The sequence below is a fragment of the Teleopsis dalmanni genome, chromosome 2 (genome assembly GCF_002237135.1).
Source record: "Teleopsis dalmanni isolate 2A chromosome 2, ASM223713v2, whole genome shotgun sequence".
Lineage (NCBI taxonomy): Eukaryota > Metazoa > Arthropoda > Insecta > Diptera > Diopsidae > Teleopsis > Teleopsis dalmanni.
The window spans coordinates 87,842,839-87,869,170 of NC_051847.1; the positions used below are offsets into that span (position 1 = coordinate 87,842,839).

At 30.1% G+C, this 26,332-nt stretch overlaps 3 protein-coding genes across 4 annotated transcripts; all 3 read right to left on the reverse strand.

Annotated features, from left to right (window-relative positions):
- Positions 1-5,156: 5,156 nt before the first annotated feature.
- Positions 5,157-9,296, reverse strand: LOC119681345 (angiotensin-converting enzyme-like). 2 transcript variants are annotated; one of them, XM_038094509.1, is made up of 7 exons: positions 9,184-9,296; positions 6,948-7,506; positions 6,166-6,803; positions 5,895-6,112; positions 5,710-5,832; positions 5,473-5,651; positions 5,157-5,421 (listed from the first exon to the last, which is right to left on the reverse strand). In XM_038094509.1, the coding sequence occupies exons 1-7, from the start codon at positions 9,193-9,195 to the stop codon at positions 5,372-5,374; spliced, it is 1,779 nt and encodes a 592-aa protein (XP_037950437.1). In that variant the 5' UTR covers positions 9,196-9,296; the 3' UTR covers positions 5,157-5,371. The 2 variants fall into 2 exon arrangements, with proteins under 2 accessions (XP_037950437.1, XP_037950436.1); XM_038094508.1 differs by having other exon boundaries at positions 6,166-6,860.
- A 3,149-nt stretch (positions 9,297-12,445) lies between these two features.
- On the reverse strand, positions 12,446-15,603 carry LOC119681347 (angiotensin-converting enzyme-like). Its single transcript, XM_038094512.1, has 7 exons — positions 15,548-15,603; positions 14,088-14,652; positions 13,316-14,004; positions 13,041-13,258; positions 12,858-12,980; positions 12,617-12,795; positions 12,446-12,535 (listed from the first exon to the last, which is right to left on the reverse strand). Exons 1-7 carry the CDS (start codon positions 15,557-15,559, stop codon positions 12,525-12,527), a joined length of 1,797 nt encoding a protein of 598 aa, XP_037950440.1. The 5' UTR covers positions 15,560-15,603; the 3' UTR covers positions 12,446-12,524.
- Positions 15,604-17,085: 1,482 nt separating this feature from the next.
- LOC119681344 (angiotensin-converting enzyme-like) lies at positions 17,086-22,334 on the reverse strand. Its single transcript, XM_038094507.1, has 7 exons — positions 22,225-22,334; positions 19,179-19,743; positions 18,421-19,115; positions 18,126-18,343; positions 17,569-17,691; positions 17,327-17,502; positions 17,086-17,248 (listed from the first exon to the last, which is right to left on the reverse strand). Exons 1-7 carry the CDS (start codon positions 22,270-22,272, stop codon positions 17,238-17,240), a joined length of 1,836 nt encoding a protein of 611 aa, XP_037950435.1. The 5' UTR covers positions 22,273-22,334; the 3' UTR covers positions 17,086-17,237.
- Between the last annotated feature and the right edge of the window lie 3,998 nt (positions 22,335-26,332).

Below are 26,332 nucleotides of genomic sequence, written 5' to 3' on the forward strand. Positions count from 1 at the left end.
ATATTTAGGTAATGATTTAAATTGTTTAAAATTGTTGTTAATTTCTCTTAATCTATTCTACTGCCTTTAATGTACTTACCTGTCGATACAAAACACTTACGCCAACATCTATTTCAATCCCAAAATCTCTTGCTAAAATCGATTTCTGGTATGGACTTTAACTCAAGAGCATGCTGAAACGAATTTTATCTTTCTAATCATATCAAAACAATCATTTTAAACAGCTTAAATGAAATATTACACAGCAAGTGAAGATTGCAGAATTAACTCTATATATCAGTTTAATAATGAAATGAACTTGTATCTCAGAAGAAAAGTTTGTCTGCCACAAATGCATGTATACGGACTTGATCATCTAATTAAGGTAAAAAGGAGGAAACGAATTCTAAAGTCTTTGAAAGTTTTAAAAAAAAAAAATTAAGAGTGAAGATAAAGAACCACCTACAGTGAGGATGATGAAGACATTGATGTAAACATCAAATACAAAATAAGCTCATGTTAGGAACAATACTAAGACTATTCAGTAATGTTTTTCCTAGGATACTCATTCGAATTTTACATAATGCTGAACAGTTACGGAGAAAATGCTCAATCGTCTCCTCCCTCTCATCATAGCAACTCCAACAAAAGTAATTTGAGAAAGCAAGAGTTTAAATACGGCAGAGCCTATGCCTATCAGATAGTGACCTGTTTTAATGTCCATTAAAATCGCGAGACCTGTTATTACCCCCATCAAGACTACTAAGGTAGTTTAAATATTTTTTATTTTTGTTGTCCACTTCTAGACATACTAGCCGTTTACTACTTTACCTTATTTTTAATTTCTGACTTGGTTAAGATGGTTTAGACATGTGGTTTACTATCCGAGTATATACATACTTTTCTTCCAAAACAACGCATTTCTGTTTATAAGGATACCGCCACCTTAGAATAGTAGCAGTATTCACTTCTCTTGTTTGTAAGAATTGAAGCTATTAGTAATCTTTGAGAGATTCCGTTTTTCCAGTCATCACGATTTATTCTGAACAACTTTTTCTCCATTATCTTATATGCCGATAAAGCATACTTCTCGAAATTTCATACTTCTAAAAAAAGTGTAATTGCATTAAGCTGTTATAACCTGTAAGATATCTTATATATAATATCTATTAAGTCAGCAAAGGTAGATAGTTAAATTACGTGCCCTATTGAAATTGTTCGACATTGTATTCTTGAGAACTTATGTTATCATTATATATGGATCACTATTGTGGAACTTTGTTATTAATTTGATTTTATTGTATTTGTCTTTGTGTGCCTTCGAACTATTTGTCATAGCATTTTCTCATTTTGTTTGAGACACACCGAAATCGAAAATATACTTCAAAACCTATTAATTATTTTTTCTTCGATTTAATCTATAAATTATAATAATAAATAAATAAAAAATAAAAAATATCTTTTGTAAGAAAAGTACTTTAACATATTTATTTTCCATATTTATTTAAATTATTTTTATTTTATTAAGTTGGTTCATTATTTCAAATCTTCAGTCATAAAATAAAGAATCGTTTCGAAACGAGTTTCCTAAAAACTAAAAAAAAATGTCAAATGAGAGACTTTTTTTAGAAGTGATTCAGCGAATATATAAATTCTGTAATATTTGGTATATTTGGTTCAGTCTCTTCTATATTACCAACGCGTCTGGTCTATTGTCAAATAAATTTAAGATATTCGTTTCAAAAAAAAAAATTAAATGTTTTCAATATCAAAGTTAATTAATTTATTTCCAGTTATAATAATTTTATTATATATCATGACGAATATCTCTGCACATCCTGTGGTCGATCATTTGTACAGCAGAATTGGTGCTCTAAACTTAATTTCGGGATCAACGTATTTTCATCCTTATAAAAACTTAATGATTAATTCAATTTAAAATAAAATTACATTTTATTAAATATTTTTAAATAAAATCTTTAATCAAAAGCTTAAATGAACTTATTTAAAATTTATGAATGTGACACGATTCCGATAGCCCGGATATCCTGATTTAGTAATGGACAACTCAAGACAACTACTTTGAGCAACTTTTTTCTTAACACTGTATACCTACTTAGCACACTTTTTGAGACATCCAGATTTAAAAGTTAAAGGTCGTTTTTGATACTTGGTAACTCAAACACAAAAGAGTTTATAAATCCAAATCTTTTCATTTGTTTTTCAATATTATGTGACAATTCTCATATTCGTTGAGTTACCTGGCATACCAATTTGAATTTCAGTAAGATCAGCTATTCTGAATAATTTATTCAGCTTTGCAGCATCAATCATCAAAAGCCTAAGTCAGTTTTAACCCACTAAAAACATATCCTTATGTCCGGACGGAAAATCCCTCCTGGAACTACCGTAAAGTATTACATCAGAAGGCGCCCTGAACATCAGCTCAAATCATTAGTTATGCCATCCAATTTCGTTCCTGTCTGAGGAGATCTCTCTTGCAGCGCGTTCGCTGGCACGAAATCGTTCAATGACTCTAAGTTGAGTCACGATCCTCATGGTAGCGGTCGATTTCATTCATAATGTATCCGATGAGCTTAATTTCGTTGAAACATGGGCAAGAGAAAAGACCGTGGTTTGCATCCTCAACGACTCCCACACAGTTGAGATAAAATTGATCCTCTTCGTGCTTGAAGCGGTGAAGATATTGTTAAAGAGACAAGCGTCAAACCTCTTGCTTTACTCTTATTTGTGAAATAAAAATAAACAAAATATTTTATATTCATTTAAAAACAACTTATATAAAGTCAATCTATAAATGTATATAAAAATCAATGTGAAAATGTGATTAGTATTCGGTTTAGATAGCAATTCTAGTTATTGTAACATTTAATTTCGTGAACAAAACCAAAATAGAATCAAATAATTATTTAATGCCTCTTAAGTGATTCAACTAGCACTAAAGCCAGTACTTCAAAAAAACTTTTTAAATAAAATTAATTTTCAAATTAATAAATTAAAATTAAATAAAAGTTTTAATAATCACGGTTACTAATCACGATTGCGATATTGGGCCTTAAGACTTCACAATCGATAACAGTTAATGAATTAATGGTGAATGACTATGTGATGTAGGGAAAGTTGGGTGTATAAACTATGTTATATATATTCTCAAAATATTAAATTCATTTTATTGTGTAAAAGAAAATATTTTTATATTTTATTTTAATAAAATAGTTATATACAAAAAAATTTTTAATGAATATTTGAGTTAAGCAACTTCTCATTCTTTTTTTCTTGTTAAAAAGAAAAACCAAACCACTACACACTCTTTATCTGCTGCCCAAGTGAGTAATTTAATTATAAACCAAATTGGTTTATGTACTTGCTTATGTGACGTAAAATAAAATACAACCGTTTGTACTAGCACACGCTAGATGGCAGACGAAAACCTAAATTCCAATGTTACACAAAGGTTTGTGTTAACGCTAAAATTTGATGTGAACTAACAACAAGGAATCTAAGACCGTAATATTATATAGACGAATAGACCGTAAGATTATAAAAACTGTCAAAAATGTCAAATTTTAATAATTACGATAATTGCTAATGTTGCATTCATTTTCTGTCTCATTTTCAATTTAGTTAAAAAGCACGGAAGCTCTTTGTATGGCTAATGAAATTTACTTAGCAATCTCTAGTAAGTTAACAGGTCTAACGAAGCCAGTGTTAGAGCTTGTGTAACCTAAGTCAGAATTTTATGATAAAGAACTTGTCGAAAATTGTCTTCTAAATTGAATGTTTCTATTTTGATTTGTTTTTATTGTTTATGTGAAGCAGATATGCATGTGATTGCTTGTATATTATTTATTTTATATTATTTTATTTTATTTTATATAATTTTTCAAATTATCTAGCCAATGTTAAAATATACATTTGTTATTTTTATGTAAACTTAACCAATAAATTTAACTTAATTTTGTTTTTCTTCTGGTTAATGTTTAAGCTCAAAATGTCAAAAATATTTTGTTCTTGATAACTTCATGCATTTTACGTTCAAGCAGAATATCTTTAGAATTTTACGATCTTTGTGCTCATAATAATACGGTCATCGCTAGGAGTCCCAAATAACCGCCACATGCGTCATCTGGCGTATTAATATTTAAAATATAAGTAGTAATAGTCGCAACTAGATGGCGCATGTATATTTTAAATTATATATTTCATTAAACAATTTTTAATTTTTAAATTTGTAATTTTTATTTATTTAGTTTTATTCTTACATTTATACTTATTTCGGTTTTTTATTTTTAAATTTTATTTATTTTATTCATGTATTGTTGATAGTTTTCAAGTCTTCTTGATTCTTCTTCTTGAGTTAAGCCTAATATTACAAACACCAAACAATTTTGATGCACAACGTAATGGAAAAATTTGTTCGTAAAAGCTGATTCTGCTCTGATTCTTTTTCGGAACATCAACATCGTGTCTAATATGTGTGGTCAAATAAGACCAATAAATGTGTTAGATCCGACTACCCACAGATACAATCTTTTGTAAAACACATACAGATTTCTAAGATATATGAAAATATAATATCTATCACTACCAGTAATTTTCATCTGTTCCATGGAAGCAACATACAAACGGTACTTGGTGCAATCACCAACCGAAAATGGAAATGATTAGAATTCACAAAGTAACAGATTAAAAGGATCAACTAAGAGCGTGTGGCTTCGCAGTGTTTTGAGGGAGCCAACAGAATCTATATGGGTTTGAAACTATCTGATGCAACCAGACAGAAAAGCGGAGCTTACTTAAGGTGTTTGCATGAATAAACTGGTCAATTTTTTTTTTAACGAAACATATTTAATCTATTTTGGTGTCTGCCTACGCAGAAGGTTAATTATATAACTGTATGATTACTGCAAAAACAAGGTTAACGGACCTATATGTGATTCAAAAATTTTACTAAGGCACTATGGCTCGTAAGGAGTTAAAGGAATAAATAATATTAATAATATAAATATTATCTGTAGTCAATATATTCTATATATATATATATATTTTCTATATATATATATTCTATATATATATATATTCTATATATATATTCTAATATATATTATTAGTACAATTATTCATATTATTAATATAATAGGGATTTTAGTGACTACTGAAATTTAGCTAAACCAATTTATTTCAATATATGTATTTAATTCTTATATGTTACATGGTAAGCAAAAAGTAATGTTTAAGATTTAGTTAATTTTCACAATTCATCCAACAACGATCACCTTTCCGGTCCATTTACTTTATTCCTATACACTAGTTTTGAGTATCTTTAGTTGAGTTTCCTCACATCGTTTTAGATAGTTTCAAATCCATTAAGTTAATCATTTACAGAGGCATTTCTAATACTTGCAAAATCAAATTTAACACCTAAAACTAAGATTAGTAATTGTTCCACCAAAACTTATTTCTGACACTTACTTTTACTGCTTAAATTCCAACCCTTTAAGACGTTCTTATCCGAGTTTAAATTACTAATCCAGTTTAACGCAGGATCATAATATTCCAATAATGCACCGCCCTCAAGGTATGTGTTCTCTTGCAGTACTTTACCTACTACATTTGGCCAAGGTTCAGAAGAACCCAAAGCCATCATTTCTCTGAAAATCCGTATTTTTATGTACAATTATTTATTTTTTTCTTTTAATAAGCAGTTACCTTAACACATTCCCTACAGACTTGTCTCCAGAGAAATTATATTCGTGCAACTGCTCTATGCCACCATTATTCTTATGAAAAGCACTGTAAAGCTGATAGCCGAGTACTCCCCCCAAAAATTTTCTGACACAATAGAACGAAGTACGATTAACACAAAACGACAGAAGAAAACAAATATTACATACTTTAGAATTGGGTTTTGATCCGTGTCCATGTAGAAAGTATACGAAAAATCTATTACGTCTTGTGGTCGACTCTGTGGTGGCTCCACACCCACGTATCTGCACAATAATTTCCAGAAACGCTTATTAACTTCAGTTCTCTTAACGGTTTCACATAGCACTTCATGCATAACCCGCAAGTGTACATAACATATTGGAATCGATATGAACGTGCGAATGCACTGAAATGTAAAGAATAATGTGATTGCTTATACATTCTGATCTGTCAACGTACCATACGAAGTAACTGACTTAGATCATTTTCTTCGTTAAAGTCAGATTTTTTAGCTATGCCTAGAGCGATTAGGTGTTCCGGTGTTCTTGCCGAGAGTGAAACTGCTTTTCCTACTGCAAACTCAATGTCGTAAGAATTAAAATAGTAAAACGGTAAATCCTTCTTTTCTCTTGCGTAATGTATGCGAGCTAAGCTCTCATGGATATGCATGAATTTCTTAAAGTTTACAACTTTGGAATACTTCATATATCCATTGGGAGTTGATGTATAAGTCAAGGGCTTGCAAAATTTATCATCGTCAGTTTTACCAAGTTGCTTCAACCGATTCTGATAAAAGTCTTTATCGAGGGGATCGAAACCTAATGATTGATAGAATATATCTGCTAGTTTAATTAATCTTAAAGGATCATTATTCTGTATAAAATCGTCATATCGTGGCAGTTCTTCATATGGAAAATATTCATCAATTATACTATTTTCCGTCCAGATTTGCATCAGAACTTGATAAATTAAATGGATCGGTATAGGTTCATTTAAATTTATAACTCCTTCGCCATACTTGAGAAAAAGCTCGTTTCGTATAAATGCATGTACTTCTACAAATGCTTCTCTTAGTTCTTCCATTACCGCTTCGATGTCTACGAATATATCAATAATATTCAGAGACTGATACCAAAAGTCCAATGGAGGTATACCTTAAAATAACATTATATCATTCTTCATTCTTCATTCTTATGGACAATCAATTATTTTACAAAAAAATCCGTGAAACTACAAGTTACCTAAGAGTCTTGCAGACTGTTTAATTGAATCCGTCACTGTAAAAAAGTTCAATGCCATCCATGTCATATTGATATCTCTCCATGCTACCCAATAATATGACAGTTCCTCTGGGTCGGAACTCTCAGCAAAAATGTCATGGATATCCGGATAATAAGACAAATGTGCAATAGAGCCTGGGCGGCGGTTCGAATAAGGTGGAATATTTTTAAATTTCACTAACACTTTCACAGCAGATATATTAATTAGAACCGCTGAAAAAAAGTCATCTTCTAATATGTAAAAATCTCCCACTCTTTTCAATTTTTGCAAAATATCCTTAAGGTTTTTATCACGCATTCTCTGCTTATGAAAGTTCGTTGCTCTTCGTGAAATTGCCACCAGTTCCTTTCCAACAACGCTGCCCATTTTCTGCTTCGTCAATAAAAAACAGAAATCGCCACAGTTATCCGCTGCAAAATTTGCAGCGGCCAATTTCTGATGGAGCTCAAAGCACCGATTACTTGCATTATTAATAAATTCTATCGCTTCGGTGTCGTGATAAATTTTTGCTAAGCTAAGCTAGGAAAATATAAAATGAAAGAATCGGGGTATCAGAATGGGCTATAGAAAAATATGTTTGGATGTGTTTTTTTGTAATAAAAAAAAAATGCCTTAACGTCTCAGGCGTTAAATGCCTGAGACAGTATCAGACTTTGAAGCGTTTTCGTCTCATTTTTCCAGAAAGTTTATTGTTGAGCGAGTATGTGAGTATGTCAATTATTGTCGGTTAGCCATCCTTCTAAAAACAAAATCATAGGAATATTGAAGGAATAAAGGCAGAGACGAGATAGTTCTCAAACATCATTCAAAAACCTAAGTATTAACGGTTTAGGAATACAAACATAAAATCATGATATCGGTGACAAATGAATTGTGGACTAATCGCGAGAACCGAGAGATAAATAACATCTTATTACTAAGAGTAGACAGGTTCGGTGGAACTGATGTCTTTATCCTATTACCCAAAGTCTATTTGAGCAGAAATATTGCTCTGTTGTAGATTAAGCAGATATGGAACGAAAAATCTTATGGGCTTCAGAAAACAAAAGTTTAGGTACCACTGCAACAATATTGGGAATTTAATGGCAGCGTATTCTGTGCAACAGATTGTTTCAGACTTAATTCACGGTATCCTTTACATAAGAAAGATATGAAACGACAGCACTGCAATCGATTGAAGCAGCATTGGGCACCTACTTATTTGGTTGATAATTATTTTAACAAACGAGTGAGGTGAGTAAGCTGCTACACTCTGATGCAATGGAAAGTGATTAAAATGTACGTTCGAAAAGCAACAAATATTATGAAAAGCGATCATAAGTAAAACAGAAATTATTAAAAACTTTAAAATGAAGAAAAACTCTCAACAGAAAACGTCTCGGAAATGGCGTTGTTAGCAGGAAATGGACATCCGATTCCTCGGCCCGCAAGTATCACTCTTTCTATATCCCCCAATTCTAATATTAATTTAATTTCATTATATGTCTTTCAACATGCTTGATTTTATGCTGAATACGTAGCCGAGAATGACAGACATTGAACTTATATCTCAAGTACTATATTCAGTTTCTCCAGCTAGGAGGGAAATGTGTTGAAAATAGGTGAAATACAATACCCTAACCTAAGCAACAACCACTGAGCACTTTTAGTTTTCAAGTTAGTACAATATCCACTAGGACGGATATTGCCATTCAAGGATGGAAAAGGCTCTATGAAGAAGTCTACTCTGACCCAATCTTGAACTTAGTTGTATAACAGGCATGCTTCACCTCAGGAATGTTCTAACCACAATACTGCAGAATGTATTTGTATATTAGGTAAATATTTTATAGTAGGCATATTATTAAATATAATTAAATAACAGAAGACTTTTTCTGTCTATATTTAATTATTTCCTGGCTTCAAAGAAATAATGAAAGCAAACTTATCGGATCGTCTCAACTTCATCTGGAAAACCAAATGGCTTTACAAGGATAACAACGATTAGCAACTCGCCTCTCCCGGCAAAATTTTTGTCAGCATGCACCTTCTGAACCTAACCTAATTATTTCCAAAGCGTGAATGACAAAATCTCAAATATTTTAAAAATTTTCCTGTGATTCTATCTTTCAACCTATCTATAAAAATCTTTCTTAAAATGAATATCGCAATTATTTTCAATTCCTTTTAATAAATTTTTTAAATTCTATTCAATACCGTTCCTCCCATATTGATTTGAACTGAAACTATTCCATCTTCCCAGTTATTGATAGTTTATAATTCTGTCGGGTTGCAGAATCGATTAATATATCTGTTAAAAATTTTGAATTTACTGCTATTCCTAATTATTTCATTTAGCAAAATTAAAAATTGTAAAATCTGAAACTTTAGTCAAAACCCACTAGTTCAGATACTTTCAAAAATTGAATAAGCATTCTGTCGAATTAATATCAAGCAATATATAATTATATAATATATATATACTTATAATATATATATATATTTGTTTCTTTGAAAGTAGACTCCATTTAGTAGCACGTTGATTAAAAACTTTCAGGAACTTATTTAGAAAATTAAAAACACAATATTTAATCTTGATAATTGAAATCGTCTCTTTTAAGGTGCTATTAATGGACAGAAACATGCCCATGTCAGCAGTTAATCCAATTTTCGAAAAATTCTTTATGGTCAAGTTTTTGTATAGCCATCAGAACCGACTTTATTATCTCTTCTCGGCTACTGAAACTCGTTCCTCCAAGTAAGTTCTTGACTCGTTCAAACAAGAGCCGAGGAAAAAGGACAACCGTGAGTGGAAGCGCGTGATCGTTTTTCTTTTTAAAGCAGTGAGAAATCGAAAACATATTAGACTTACTCTCGACATAGTCGATGTTACATATATTAGGCTATGATGTTAAAATCAAAAAGGAAAGTTAATAACAGATAAGTATGCCAGCGGGATTAATATAATCGATATACACTTTATGGGTAAGAGTTTGGTCTTTAACTTCTTTCACCAAAATTACTATAGGGTTTCAATTAAATCAAAATGAATATGATGAAGTAGTAATTTTAGTTTCTAGAAGTTGCTCATGGGAGGCTAGATTTGGAAAGAACTTAGATTATTCAATAATGTTGTGGTGACAACCACCGGCGGTTACTTCTGGCATCTCTTTGACATTTATCAAAGTCAGCAGTTGTTTTAGTATATAAAAATAAAAAATGTATTTCATTACGAAGTTTAATTTAGATGCCAAAGAAAGAAGAAGAGAAAAAGCAATGTTAAAGTTTTTCTATAACAAAAAACTTATCACTGTATCATATGTAATGATGTCTTCAATATGATACTGAAGACAGAACAACTAGTGCTATACTTAAATCGTATTTAACAAAGTAATTTATCCCAACCGGTATTGAACTCTTTTTGTATCATTGATAAGTTAAGCCTTTACTTTATCCAACTTCTTGAATCTTTTGATCAGAAGTTGTTTTCCATCAAACATTGGCAAATAGACAGAGATGAAAGTCAGGTTTACTTTTTCATATAGATATGCAAAAATCCTTCTCATATATTTCTTATAATATGCAAAAATCTAGACCACGACATCATTTCATATGGACTCTAGACGATTATATCGAATAAATCGGTTTTGTAAAGAAACATTCTTCATTTTCTTTTAGACGAAGCTGTGAAAGCACTTCGGTTGAAATAATGGCGCAGCCCAGTAACCAATTCCATGGTATTAACCTTGTTCTATAATTGAATACAATTTTGAAGATCGCTATAAGGAAAATAGTTTTCAATAAGACTATCGTACACACAAACTTATTTCATGATTTGTTAATAAAAATGGGCTGGTATCGGAGCGCCGTATTTAAAATAAGAATATAATTAATTTCGTAGGAAACCATGTTCATAGGAAGCTTCCGCTTCGATAAAAATGTTTACGCAGCCTTTAAACAATATAGACTCAATATGCTACATACCAAAATGTTTAGTTAATCAACAGATTAATAAATAAATAATAATGAATAAAGATGACAGAAGCTTTGCGGCTTTTCTTATTGATTCCACTATTGTGGGTAATTCTTGACTACCTTGGAAGCGGGATCTTAATCCCAAATCAAATAGGTAAAATTAAGACAACAGCAATTACGAGATTTATAAATAGTCTAGAATTGTTTTAGTTGAGCCTTTAGGCTTGCAATAGATCTTTTAGGTCGGGGTGCATTCATAGCCTATTATTTAATAATAATAATTGTGGGCAACTCCAGTGAAGCTTATTTTAATCCCAAATCTCTCACAAAGCTAAATAATAATATATAAATTTGGATGAGTAGTTTTTTGATCTATCAAATGTAAATCTGGACAGAAACATATTGGTAGATCAGTTACCCTAAAGTGTTTTATATATTGTAATTTAGCCATTTGATTTTGTAACCAAAACAGAACAAAATTAGTCTGCTCTCATAATGAAAAGCTCTACCATTCTCTTAAGGTTTTCTCATTTTAATGAGAGTATTGATTTTAAATCCATTCGATTGGTTTCAATATATATTTAGATAGAACTCACCATATTCAGATAATAAAAGTTACTTTAGATATTTGTAGTTCGATACCGATAAACACATTATAACAAATTCATCATACACACGGAATCTTTCAAGCCATATTTCACAAAATCAACCAGTTAAAATTCAGAGAACATAATCTCTAAGAGGGCATCTTAGATTGGGTTGTATGACAGATATGTGGCGTTAAAGCAATGTTTCCACTCTTACCAAAATCAAGTAAAAAGATTATTTCACCTAAAAGACTAAGGGTCAGTAATGATATATGAGTCATTCTTTGACAAATCGGGCGGATTTTAGTGAAAAATGACCTCATCTCCTCCGATTTGGCTGATATTTTTTTTATAAGCTCATTTCTTAAAATAAGAATCTCGGGTCTAGGAGATATGACACATTTTTAAACGTACCTCAAGCACTATCTCAAGCCAATATCTCAAGTGCAATAAATGATAATTTGTTATGTTTTAAAAATAATTAGTTATAATTTAAACAATTAATTTAAGTGCTAATATTAACCGTTGTATTTCAAAAAACAAATTTTTCCAAAAGTATCCCGAAAATTTTCCTTTATAGTTTATTTAGATTCAATATTAAATCTTACTTGGAGGAGGGATATAGAAGATAATTGTTTCAAAATTACTTTAACATTGTCTTTCCAAACACTTTGGTGTGACAAAGAGATGAAAATTTTAATAGAAATTTCTCAAAAGACTATGGACTTTGATATGGTCTATGCAAGAACAATTCCATCTAACAAAAAAATATTCTCAAACTTTGGTGTTTTGTGCATTTATTTTCTTAATTTTAAATTTTATTCTAAACAAATTAAAACTAAAAAATTAAGTAAATTTTGAACAAGCAAAAAATATTTATTTTGACTTCTATTCCATAATAAATAACTGAGGTCAGATATAGTAAAATATATTTTATGAAGTGACTACTTATTTTCTTTTGTTTTAGTACAAGTTCGGGAATTGATTGGTTTAATTTCAATTCACTTCTGTAAAGGAAATGAAAGAGATATAGTGTTTGTATAGTAAAATCAAATTTAAATAATTTATACATATATTGCGATACCCACTTATGTTGCTGGAGTTCCAGCCAGCCCTTACTTTCTCCGCTTTGTTTCTTCTTTGAACCCAAGCTAACATTGGCGCGTAGTAGTCCATTAAGCCATCTGCACTTAAATTTTTATTTTTTGTTAATATTACCCCAATTACATCATAAAAAGACATCGAGGATCCCAAAGACATCATTTCTCTAAGTAAAATAATTCGAAAATCAAACAAATTTTATTCAGCTCTATTGAAAATTTTAACAACCGTATATTTTCGCCAATTTGTTCGTTATTAAAGAAATCGTAATTTTGAAGTGGTTCCGTCCGATCACTTATTTCATAAAACGCTTTGTAGAATTGATATCCTAGCACGACCCCTAAAAATTTCCTAAACCGTTTGGTATAGGATAATCTACATTGAATAAACAGATATAAAAATTCTACCCACTTTAATTGTCGATTTTGTTCCAAATCCAAGTAAAATTTATAAGTAAAATCGATAGCATTTTGTTCGCGCTCAATTGGTGGTGCAACCCCTACATATATATCCATTAAGTCCCAGAAATGTTTGTTTACTTCACATATTTCGATGTTGCCACTAAGTAAATCGTGCATAACCTTTGTGTTCACGAAATATATATGCAAGTTGCATAAGGTGTCAATGCTCTAAACACTAAAAGTTGTAATAATACACTCAGGAAGTTACAATCACTTATACATTACCATATGTAGCAAACGATTCATAAGTTTATCATCACTTATTTCAATGTTCTCATCAATCATGGTTTTCAGATGCTTCGGTGTACAAACTGACAAGATCACCGCATGTCCAACCGAATACTCTAAGTCGTATGAGTTGAAAAAGTGCATTGGTAGGTTTGCTTTTTCCTTAGCATAATAAATTCTACACAAATTATGATGATATTGCAAATACTTGGCGAAATCAACAGTTTTACAATATTTCATGTAAGTTTTGGGTGTGACATCATACAATTCAATTTGGCAGTTATAAATATTCTCATCTTCATGCACTTTTAATCGATTTCTAGCAAAATCCTTCTCTAAAGGTTTAAAGCCCAACGAGTGAAAGAACTCTTCAGCTATTGTTATTAGTTCCATGGCATCATATTGAGTTACAAGCTGCTCATACGATAACAAGTCTTCGAATTTGTAATATTTTTCAATAATACTGTCCTTTTGCCATGCTTGTATAATAACTTGATGATATAAATGTATTGGAATCGGGCCATGTAAATCAATTATACCTGCACCATACTTCTTATAAAGTTCTAATCGTATAAATCCATGAAGTTGCACATAAAGTGGTCGGATTTCTGACATAACCAGTTCCATATCGTGTATTAGTTTCTCACTATCGTGAGAATGATACCAATATTCAAGAACTGGTATATCTATATATACAAGAAAAAAAATAAATACTCATTAAAAATAAAAACGAAAAAGTAGTTATTCATTTAAAATAACATATACTTACTTGCAAATGTTGCAGATTTCTTTATTGATTCTACTATAGTGAAAAATCCCAGTGAGGCCCACAACAAATTTCTTTCACGCCATGTTATCCAGTAAAATTTTATTTCCTCGTTATCAGTACTTGCACGAATTATACGCTCCAAATCTGGATAAAAAGCTAATGTAATGGCTTCACGAGGCCTCGATGACTCTTCAGTACCATATGGTTCAATATTTTTGAAATTCGACAATTCCCTTAAAACAGAAATATTGGCCAAAACTTGTGAAAAGTAATCGTCACTTAAGGCAAACAGGCCACCTACTCTCTTATAATATTTAAGTGCCTTTTTTGAATGAATATCTCTCACTCCTCTTGGGTTAAAACTATTGACTTTTCGCGATACTTCAACAAGTTCCTTTCCGTACATTTTAACTACTTTCAATTTCAAAAAGACATCACGAAAGTTTCTACAATCTGTCATATTAAAGTTTTCTTTGGCAATTTTATCGTAGAACTTAAAACACACATTACTGCATTCAGCAATCAAGTCTTTTGCATTGTTCTCATTATCTCCGAAACAACAAAGCTGTTATATATGAGGAAATCATTAATTTAAACAAATCTGAACAATATATTAAACTGATATATTAGAAGTATTTTAAAACAATATTTTACTCTTAAAACAACACCATCTCATAGAAGGGCAAAATGATCAAATATATTAAGATATAATAAAAAAAAGGTGATAAAGCTGTTTATAAAAACTCAGTTAAAATATATATGGGAGGTAATAGTGTCTAAAATCCTGTTCACAATCACAGACTACAGAAATTGACTTAGTTCCATATTACACTTAAAATACTAATTGCAGCAGCTCTTAGAACAAAAAAAGTGCGATGGCGACTCAAGCCTTCTTAAGGTAAGGCGTTTCCAACCTGCTCTATAAAAAGCATATATAGCCTATATTTTGTGATGACAGATTATTCAATTGAAATTAATTAAGATTTAAATTAAGATTATTTTTCCAATTATTTAAATACTTATTAAAAGGTGTTGTATTATTGTCGACTATTTAATATCATCATTGCTGCACATTTGTTATAATTATATATGATATATGTTATAGGCAAGTGTGCTGATAGCACTTCTCATTTATACAGTTAAATGAATATGGTATATAAAATTATATTATAAATTTATGTCAATATGTGTCAGAGAACTGTCTGATTTAGAAATTAATAAACCTTTTCAATTGGCGGTCATAATAGCAGTGTCACTTACCATATCACTTACCAGAAAGAGAATGTACCTATAAGCTTTTGTAGAACGACTATTAAAATCGTTTAAAAACTGCAAGTGAACTCTATTTATTCCTATATAAATATTAGTATATGAAATAAAATTTCTAATCCTAATTACAAATTAGGTTTCCAAAACAAATTTTTTAAGAAATATATAAAACTTAGACTAACAATTCTTACCTTAGCACCCATTTATATAAGAAGAAATTATTCAGTAGCTCACATTTTCATTAAAATCGAAAAATTTTATTTTTAATTTTAATAAATAAAAAATTTATAGTCAATAAAAATTAAAAAAAAAATTATATACAATCATATCATCGCCATCTTTATTAATTATATATAAAAGTTTACATACAATTTTTCTAGACTGAAAGTTAAACACATAATCTGCGAAATATGCAGATTAAACTAATATATAAAATAAACAAATTGTGCATTATTTTTTTGAATTTTTCTTTAACTCTTCAAAACCGCACCTGTAAATATATGCAAGTAAATATATAAGTCCCTATCGTCTATACAATCTTAACCTATGATAACCTAACTAAACAAGCCATGTTTATACTGTACCCATGGAGGAGGGATGAAATTAAAGGAGTACTTTCCCTTAACAGAAAACCTATGGATACAATGCAAAAACAGTGCCAAAAAGTATTTTCTCATATATCCCTCACTTGGCACAATCCTGGCTACATGAGTCAATGTCTAGAGTATCTAAACTCGTCGAAAATAAATTGCGAAAAAACAAAAACCGAGCGATGAAAATTGAAACGATGAAATATTAAAAGAAGAAATACATTGATGGTATTTATTCTTAATAATTACTAAAAATGCTATTTTTGATATGTATGTATACAAAGACTACCCGTTCGTCATCGGACTACTTTTGTCGGGCTCCGCTCACTTTGGAAAACCCAACAGCGGATTGCCGTTTTGTTTCGGGCTTAAAGGCGTAGATGCATGAGTCGTCACCAATCACGATGTTGTATCGTGATCGACATTTTCTTAAAGGAATCAACAGGTACCTTCTCAAATTATGGGGTATCCAACGGGAACAAATCTTTTTGATAGCTAAATGTATATATAAAATTAAATGTGTACTAAAATGTGTCCTACTAAGGCCCAAGGACGCCTCTATCTTTCGATCGAGATGCCGATCCATCTCAATCATTTCTCGCACTATATCGATGATTTTTGGTACCACAGCCGTCTTTAGGCAACCTTCACGAAATTCGTGGTAGAGAAAATTAACGTTTTATAGTCGCTGCATTTGATATATCATCACTAAATGTTGAATTAAGTTATTCGATGCATTCTTTTCTGGTTTCCGGTCTAAAATCGAAAAACATTATGACATGAAAGTGTTCATTATTTAATATCATTTTTTAGTAGAAAAATTTTACATTTTTTTCTCAAAATTTTATATCAACTTAAAAATCAGATATCATATCAAATAATATTTTCAATTGAACTTCTCATTGGAGATATTTCTTGTGCGAATGTACAGAAAAAATCAATATTCATGAAACCTCCGATTTAAATGGACGACATCAGAGATATAATTTTTAATATTTGTCTTAACGAACTCATGTCCCATAAATATTACACTTGTATTTTGGAAGTAATATAGAAAAATTGCATATTTTGGCTAAAGTCTACTCAATTATCTATGGAAGATACATAATGATCCACATACAAGTTAAAACGATTTAGAACTCTCTTTATATATTAATCAATATTTCTGATGTTATTATTTTTTATTTTTATCTCAAAAACATTTAAGAATTCAAAGAAACTGATTTTTCTTCTTCCATATCCTGTGACAGTTCCATTGCAAATGTTATTTCTTTCCACATTATACAAAAACTCAAAGTACTTCTGAAATTTTAAAAAAAATTTGATATATTTTGGGTTTAATACCGCTTATCTCAATTAGCAAATAAGTTTCAAGCTTACTTCTCTTGCTAGCATTCCAACCAATTTTAACTTTACTCTCTTTATTTTGACTCTTAGCCCAATTGAATATAGGGGTATAGTATTCAATAAGTGCATCTCCACTTAATTTTGGATAGGGTAAAACTTTTTTAAGTACTTCCTTCCATGGTTTTGATGATCCTAAAGCCATCATAGCCCTATAAAGAAGAAGTTCCATATTCTTTTTCCAACAATTGCCATAATTATTGATTTCTGATACTTACTTTAAATCGTTTCCAACTGCAAGATTTCCGTAGAAATCACAATTGTGGAGTTCTGTAACTTGTCCGGCCTTTTTACAGAATGCGCTATAAAATTGATAGCCGAGAACTTCGCCAACGAATTTTCTAGTTTAAATATGAATAAAGCTATTAATATATATTTAAAACCAATTATAAATATTAAAATTTTTTTGATAAAGTGTAAAAGTAAAAATCTTTGATTAAGATTAAACAATAAAAAAACTTCCTCACTTATATGACATTAACTATCTAATTTTCTTTAATGGAAATTGGAGACCTCAATATCTTCAATGTTGCCATCATTCTAAGACATTGAGAGAAAAGTTAATTTATAGCCTTTAGAACTTCAGGGGACACAAATTAAATGATGTAAGAAAAACAGGGACGAAATCAAGCGTTTTAAAATTTAAAATAAAATTGAAATTAAATAATAATTATTGTACTTTATCACTATTCCATATCTGCAACTAAACACTTAAGTTTTAACTCTTTCGCTCGAATAAAGTACTAATATCCTTACAATTACGGAAGATTCATACTTAGTTTGCATATTTTGTTCAATATCCAAGAAAAATTTATATGTAAAATCAATTGCGCCTTCCTCACGATCTACTGGTGGTTCAACACCAACATATTCCTCCATTAGTTTCCAATAGTGTTTATTTACTTCATCTGTTTCAATAGTACCACCCAACAAGTCATGCATAACTCTTGTATGAACGTAGTAGATTGGTATATTAAATAACGTATGGATACCCTACAATTAATTAAATATAAAACTATTTAGATTTCCATTACTCAAAATGAATACAAAACACATTTACAAAATCTTACCATGCGGAATAAACGATTAAATAAAGTTTGGTCAGTAAATGCGAAGTCCTTAGCCAAGCCTGTGGCAGTCAAATGTTTTGGAGTACTTGCTGACAATATTACAGCCTCGCCCACGGAATATTCCAAATCATACGAATTAAAATAATATGAAGGCAAATTTTTTTTTTCTTTGGCATAATGAACTTGACTCAAGTAACCATGATTCTGCATAAACTTCTTGAATTCTACAGAATTGCAGTATTTCACATAAACTTTCGGTGTCAAATCGAATATATCGGCTTTACAATTTTTTATATTATCAGTATCATCACTTAGCTTTAAACGATCTCGCTTGAATTCTTCATCAAGTTCATCAAAACCTAATGATTGATAAAAACGTTCTGCTTCTTCCATCATTTGTTTAGCATCGAATTTCTCAACTAATTTGTCATATGGTGGAAGTTCTTTAAATGGAAAATAACTTTCGATGACACTTCCCTCATACCAAGCTTGTTCGAGTACTTGTGAGAAGAGATGTGCCGGAATTGGTGCATTTCCATCAATAACATCACCACCATATTTCTTCTTTAGTTCGTTACGCACAAAAGCATGTAGCTGTTGATACGGTTCCTTTATATCTTTCATAACAGCATCCATTTCTTTAAGCATCTCTCCAGTGTTAAATGAGCGATACCAAAATGCGTGTATTGGAATATCTGTTTAATTAAATTGTTCAAATATTTATTTTTTGTTAATATTATTTTGTATTTAATTAATACCAAAGGAATCAGCTGCTTTTTTTATGGCATCAACAATTGTAAAAAAGTTTACCGAAGACCAAATGAAGTTGGCATCACGCCACGCTGTCCAGTAATATTTAAGCTCCTCAGGGTCGGTACTTTTTTTAAATATGTTTTGTATATCTGGTGTATATGCCAACGAGCCGTTATTAGGCCTACTTGTACCATCCAGATATGGATCAATATCTTTATCAGTTGCTAATTCTTTTAAGGCGGCTAAATTCAACAAAACTGATGCGAAATAATCGTCTCCCAACACAAAAAGATCGCTCGACATTTTTAGAGTTTCTACTGCTTTTTTAGTTTCCTCATTTTTAATTTGACTTAAATCAAAATTATTTGCATCTGTCGCAATTTCGATGAGGCCCCCAGAAATTTTCCTAACATTTTCAATTTTGTTGAATATTTCTTCAAAGTCATCTTCATCTTTTATAGATGAATAAACCTCATCCGCAATTTGATTATATAACTCATAGTATTTCTTACTGGCCTCTTTTATAAATTCCTTAGCTTCGATATCAACATTTGTTGCTGAGCTGCATAGCTGTTATATATATAAATATTTATAATATTTGTAAAATAAAATACTATATTAAATTGTTTTTAACGTCCGTTGAACTATTGTTTTCAAGAGAGAAGTGTTTTGAAGAGTAGTCAATCACAACAATAAGATTTATAATTAATTATTTAATTGAACTATTGACTGACTATACAGCTGTTTCGAGTATTACTAAATACCCATTATCAGTGGTCTTGAAATATTCCTATATATCTTCTTATATTTAATTATTCGTAATAATTTTCTTCAGACTATAAGTATCAAGCATTAAACTCGTTGCCCTGCTAAATTTGAAGCTCAAATTCAGCGTTCATTATTCAACTGACCCATACTTGACTTGTATCTTCGTAGATCAAGTTTTTTTTTTTTTGAAAAAATATTATAATACATAATGTAGCATTAGTTTATCAGTATTATCAACTGACATTTGCTTTTTTTTGCTCTGGATGGCTTTTATTTTTTGTTGTCTACTTTCTTTACTGTCCGCTTAGTTCTGAATTGATTATATATTCAGTGATTAACCTATAACCCATATACTATTTTAAATTTATGCCCGGGGTAAAATAGATCTTTTAGATCGCATGGCACGATCTCTTCCTTAAATAATAAATTTATGCCTACTTGTCTTATCGACACTTGTCTACACCTTATATTCCCTCACATAGTATTCGAATAGTTAGAATACGAATAATAATTCGTAAATTCGAATTGTCGATAGTTTCGAATAGTTTTAAAACTGAAAAAGAACAATACTAGTTTTCAGTTCACTCTGAGTAATGTCAGTGTAAATATTTTTAGATCAATTAGCCGAAGCAATATGCTAACTATGAATGACTAATTCAATTAATTCGATGCAAAAATTGCAAATAACTCCACATATTAAAGGTAATCATATTTTAATTATTATCACAGTGATTAATTTTGTTACTGGTTTTTATTTAAGGTTATATGACCAATAACAACACTGTCTATTTTATTAAAATTATAGAAAAATTAGCTGCAAAATTATGCTTCCAGGATAATGGGTCGTTACAAAGAATTATGCCGCGGTTTTGAATTCCCGAACAAGTCGGTTTGATAACAGTTTTTACTGAACTCAGACATATAGTAACAGTGCTATATGCCGATATAGCTTACTTCTCAATATATTGTGACTTGAAGTTGTAAACGTTTTACACACACCATTTAGCTCCAACTAGTATACTGGTATTTACATTAATTACTTAAGTGGAACTAGGAACCACAAGTAGACGGCACTACTTATTCTTTGAAGGTAAGAATTTCAAACTTTAAGACTGACATAAAGTGACAGTAAAAAAAATTATTCGAAATAACTATTTTAAATAAATTTCATTATCAAGATATGCGAGTCGTCTGTTAGAAACCTGCTATGTCTCTTTAGCTAGAATTTGCAGAAATTTTCAAAACCTGTTTTATTCTATAACTGTGAACTATGGCATATAACAAACAACGTCAGTAACTAAATGCAAGCATTTTTAAACCCATATTTAAACTATGTGATATACTATGTGATGATATATTAAATGATATCAGAAAGAGAAAATATGGATGGCTTGGTCATTCCATAAGAAAAGATACCTGCAATATAGCAATTTCAGCCGTAGAATGGAACTCGGTTGGATCAAGAAGAAAATGACGTTCAAAGACAACTTGGAGGCGAACAGTCACCGAAACCTACAAATCGTTTTAAGAGCTAAGATACATAGCACGGTATAGAGACAATTGGAAACTTTTTGTAAATAGAACTTAGTCTATCTAAATAGACTAAGATGAATAGATTAAATTATGGCATCGATTTTTAATTGTATGTACTTTTGGAACATTTCAATAATAATGTAAAATTTGTCAACTTGTCAACTTTTTGTTGGCTGGTTTTATGTAAAAATTTTTAACTTTAAAGCCCAACTTATAGAATATAGACAAAAGAATTTTATAAATATTGTTAGAACACATCTTCACTGTTAATTCTTCTTAATATTAAAATCAAGTTTTTCATCTTCTGGCTGCTTTAATAACACTTATTTCTTGGAATTCATGGAACTCATTTACTTAGCTTACATATTATGTCCAAATTAGGAATTCAATATTTGTTTCACTACAATCTCTACAGCAACTACAATAGTAAATCACAGCATTTCGATTATAATTAAGAGTTATTTTCCATCCATTAAGATATAATATATTAATTTATAATATATGTGATTTCAAAAACAATTCCGTGAAAGTAATCCATTTAATACAGAATATAATCATTTAACTTTAAGTGACAAAAGCTTGATAAGGTTAAAGCTTTTAAAACTGATAACGGAATTTTATAAATAAATTATAGAGAATTCCATTGCAATAATTAAAAAAACACTTCCATTTTTTTTTCAATACGTTCAAGCAAGTGCTCTGTTCTAAATATCACTTTTGTAGTCCTTAAACACTTCACTTATTGCTTACCCCAATGCAGGTTGCAACAAGCAACGCAAAAGTGCAATATTTTTGCATCTTGAGATTTCCGGGATGAACAAGTATTCCGATATTTAGTCCAACAAACACTCCCCACAATAATCCGAGATCAACTAAATTCGCAGCCGTGAATACTTTCATTTTTATTTGAGCTTCAGAACGTTCGCTCAAGCGAACTTTCATTCTATATCATTATTATAATCTTTGTGGTTCATATGAGCAGAATATTTTAAATGATAATCGCTTATCTGTTAAATATGTTGGCTAAGGTTAACATGTCACTTTTCTCGTGCCGAAATTGGAATTTATTGGCGTCCAACAATGAATTTGTTAATGAAGAATGTAGAACTTAATACGCTCCGCTCTCGATTGACATTACTTAATGTATTTACAAGCCGGTGCATTACTCACTGCACTAATAAAATAAAAATGCAGATAGTATGCTTTAAAATTTTTTTATTTATTTATTATGAAATCCGAATTAATAATTTAATAATTAAAATAATTTAAAAATTCCTGAAGAATATCTATCATTAATAGCATACGAGTACAGATTAAAGTTATAAGAATCTCTCTGCCTCTCAATTTAAATATATAATTATTATTGGACATTTAACTTTTAACTTAAAAACCACAAAATATTAGCATATTTTTATTAGTAATTTAAAATGTATATTATTTATGTTGTAAGAATCAAATTTAACGGGAAAATTCAACCCCACAAATTGAATTGACAGTAATAGTAAATATAAATGGATAACCCTGTAAATTGCATAAGGTCGTGACAATATATATGTTGTGTAAATGAGCACTGAACTTATTCATATTATATTAAAACAAAAATTTTAGATATTAAAAGCTGATCCATTGAATTACGATCTGTTTTTTGTCACATTTCAAAACGAATAAAACGCTTCTGAAAGTAACAAGCAGAACTAACGAATATATGATCGTTGATGATCATAATATATTGATCACTGATATTGATTTTAATCAGAAGTGCATAAAATTTAAAAGCGTATCTTTTCTTTTTTCAAGAAAAAGCAACAGTGAACCCATAAAGTACTGTAACAAAATACTGTCTAAATAGACAGTGATTTAATTCTTAATCCTTAATTTTTAAAAATTTCTCAAAGTGTAATGTTTATCAATCATCTCGTCAAATCTTACACTCAAATACCAGAATAAGCCATTATAGGGTTTTGGCAACCTTTCTATACTTTTTCAACCTTTCTGCTTTTCCTATAAGTAGTCCACCCGTCACCACTGTATATGCCGATGACACTACTATACTAAACCGTCACAGAGATGTTGTCGTAGCCACTAACCAACTTCAGTTCCAAAGTTTTGGTTGAAAACTATTCATTAAAAAGGAGACAAAATTAATGAAAAAGACCGTAGCGCTTACCTTCAACCTTAACAAGAATAGTTCATGGGCAATCTCTTTAAATAACATAACAAACACGCCATCAAAGTAAGTAATATAATCACTTTGGGCACCCTTTCAGATATACATGAATATACAGATATACATATATATACAAAGTCTTTTTATAAAAGAGTATTATTAAACTGATGAAAAAATTCTAGATCTGGTTAAATCTTCTAGAATTTAGAAAAATATATATTAATTGTAAGGTTCGAAATACCACATAAATGATAATAAAGACTGTTTATTTAAAAATTAGAAGATTCAAAAAATATGCACTTGAACCATAAAAATATCCAAAAACTTCTTTTTTGGAAAATGTAGTTATATGGTATTAACGTTTGGATAAGATTTTGGGCTTGTGTGGTACGTCTTGTACGAATGAAACGCAATTAGAGATATGATTTTCGGTGAGCTCATAGTAACAAATCTAGGAGGCTTCCAATGAGTTTAGCCGTAATGATGTATATCTCAATAAAAAACAATTTAAAAGGATGCGATCACACGATCGTGAGTGTAAATCCGTAAGGTCATTATATGAAATGTGTACTCATCGAATGGAGTACATAATAAACTAATTATTTCGCGTGCTATGTGGTGTTAGTCATATCGTTGTAGTAACATTTCTGGCCCTTTCCAAAGCTGGAGTATACAGAGGGTATACCAGAGTACAACACAAGATTAAAAAATTTAGTTAGTGAATCTCAAAGTATATATTAAATAAAAAAAATAAAACAGTTTTCGAACAGTAGTGAACTTCAACAACAAAAATTGTTTTCTATATTATTTTAATTAATTGAATTTTTTAAAAGATATTGATGAAGGTTGATATAATGAACAGTATATTGCATGGTGTCAGTTGTAATAGATGCAATTGTGAAATCTTCTATATACCACCAAGAACGATAAATTCTAATATTAGGCACTACGCAGATCCGTTATAAAAATATATGAATGTCTGTGACTTCACAATAATTTGTTTACATTTTTTACATCCACAAATTTAAAAAACTTTTGTTTGGATCCTGAATATATTTTAAATTCTGGATTCTGGAAAAAAAAAATTCTGCGCAGATCGAAAAATTTTGGACACATGATGATGCGTAATCTTAGTATGTAACATTTTTAATATGCGGCCAACACTATTTTTATTCTTTTCTCGGATAAATCAAATTAGTTACGTCAAATTAAAGATTTCAATATAATTTGAAATGTTAAATCAGATAAACGGTTATTTTGGTAAATTTCCTTTCCAAAATTTGTAAATTATATTCTTGCAAATAATCAAAATTCTCTTACGTCTTAAGTAACTCTTAAGTAGGTTATACTACAAGCATTTCATTCGTGGAGATAATAACCACAAACCACAGAAATGTAGAGAGCAGTTGTATTTATAGTCACTGGACTGAATCAATCAATATTAAAAAAAGAAAAGAAATAAAAGACATATCCAGGAGATTTTCCTAGTAAATATACCAATAATTCTAATAAATAAATTTAAAGGTCGCTAAAATCAAAGTATGATTAAATGCGGTAGAATAGAAAAAAAAAGTTCTTTATCCATTTGCGGAAAAGATACATATCATTTTTGTCCAAGTAACTTCTTTATCAATTTTGCAATATAATAAAGGTTTTCAACTAAAAAAACATTTTTTTTAATCCAGCACATTTTTTTAATTAATTGTTTAAGAAATTTAAACTATATAGTTATTTCGAATGTTACTAAGTGTTCATCATCAGTGGTTGTAAATTTTATTTATACAGTATATATGCATTTATATATATAAATTTCCCTACAAGGAAATTTGATTTCTCAATGCTATTGGTTTTTGACGCATGAGGTACATTGCCAGTAAGGATAACAAAAGTAAGGCTGGTCAACAAAATAGAATTTTGTCCAATCATCACAATATACCTGAGCTATTTTTGATATATTACTAATTAGCACAATATAGGTAATTCTCCAAATATACAAATTATGTCTACAATCTATATAATCTTGTTACAGTTAACTATAGATTTTCGCATTGAATACTCGCAAATCGATCTTACAGCAATAATAACATAAATTTAACTTGATCAACTATATATCATCGGCAACCAAAATTAATTTGGTTTTGAATTCAGTTCACGCCAACACTCACATAATAATAAAGAATGTTTATTTAAAAATTTAAAGAATAAAAAATGTGTACTTGAATCATAGCAATATCTATAAAATTACGTTTTGGAAAAAATAGTTGTGTGGTATTAACGTTTGGATAAGATTATGAGCTTCTCTGCTGCGTCTTGTACGAATGAAACGTAATCTGGAAGGGTGATCTTCGATCAGCTGAGTGCATACATAATTTATAACTCTGCGAATCTTAGCTTTCAAAAAGTTTAATGAGCCTTTGTGTGTAAGTAGACTTGCAACTTCATAAATCTCAAGAAAAATAGATCAAAAGATGCGATCACTTGATCGTGGAAACAAATTTGTCAGGTCGACATATGAAATGTATACTCATCGAATAAATTATAAAATAAACTTATTATGTCACTTGCTATGCGGAATAAGTCATATTATGGAAACAAAAGCTGTTGCACATTAACACCATTTAATTAAAGAATAAAAACTCATGATGATGGACTATTAACGGTTCCGACAGGTTCCTGGCAAAATGGAGCGAT

Excerpts from the sequence above, each read along its gene's own strand:
- LOC119681345 (XM_038094508.1), bottom strand. Across the intron at positions 6,861-6,947 it reads ACAGTCTGCAAGACTCTTAG|GTATACCTCCATTGGACTTT; the intron begins GTAACTTGTAGT and ends TGTTATTTTAAG. Across the intron at positions 5,652-5,709 it reads TCTGTAGGGAATGTGTTAAG|AGAAATGATGGCTTTGGGTT; the intron begins GTAACTGCTTAT and ends ACGGATTTTCAG.
- LOC119681344 (XM_038094507.1), bottom strand. The coding sequence starts at position 22,272 with ATGCAAAAATATTGCACTTTTGCGTTGCTTGTTGCAACCTGCATTGGG. Across the intron at positions 18,344-18,420 it reads TTAATCGTTTATTCCGCATG|GGTATCCATACGTTATTTAA; the intron begins GTAAGATTTTGT and ends AATTAATTGTAG. Across the intron at positions 17,692-18,125 it reads GAACAAAATATGCAAACTAA|AAAATTCGTTGGCGAAGTTC; the intron begins GTATGAATCTTC and ends TATTTAAACTAG.
- LOC119681347 (XM_038094512.1), bottom strand. Across the intron at positions 13,259-13,315 it reads TGAATCGTTTGCTACATATG|AGCATTGACACCTTATGCAA; the intron begins GTAATGTATAAG and ends TTTAGTGTTTAG. Across the intron at positions 12,796-12,857 it reads CAAATTGGCGAAAATATACG|AGAAATGATGTCTTTGGGAT; the intron begins GTTGTTAAAATT and ends TATTTTACTTAG.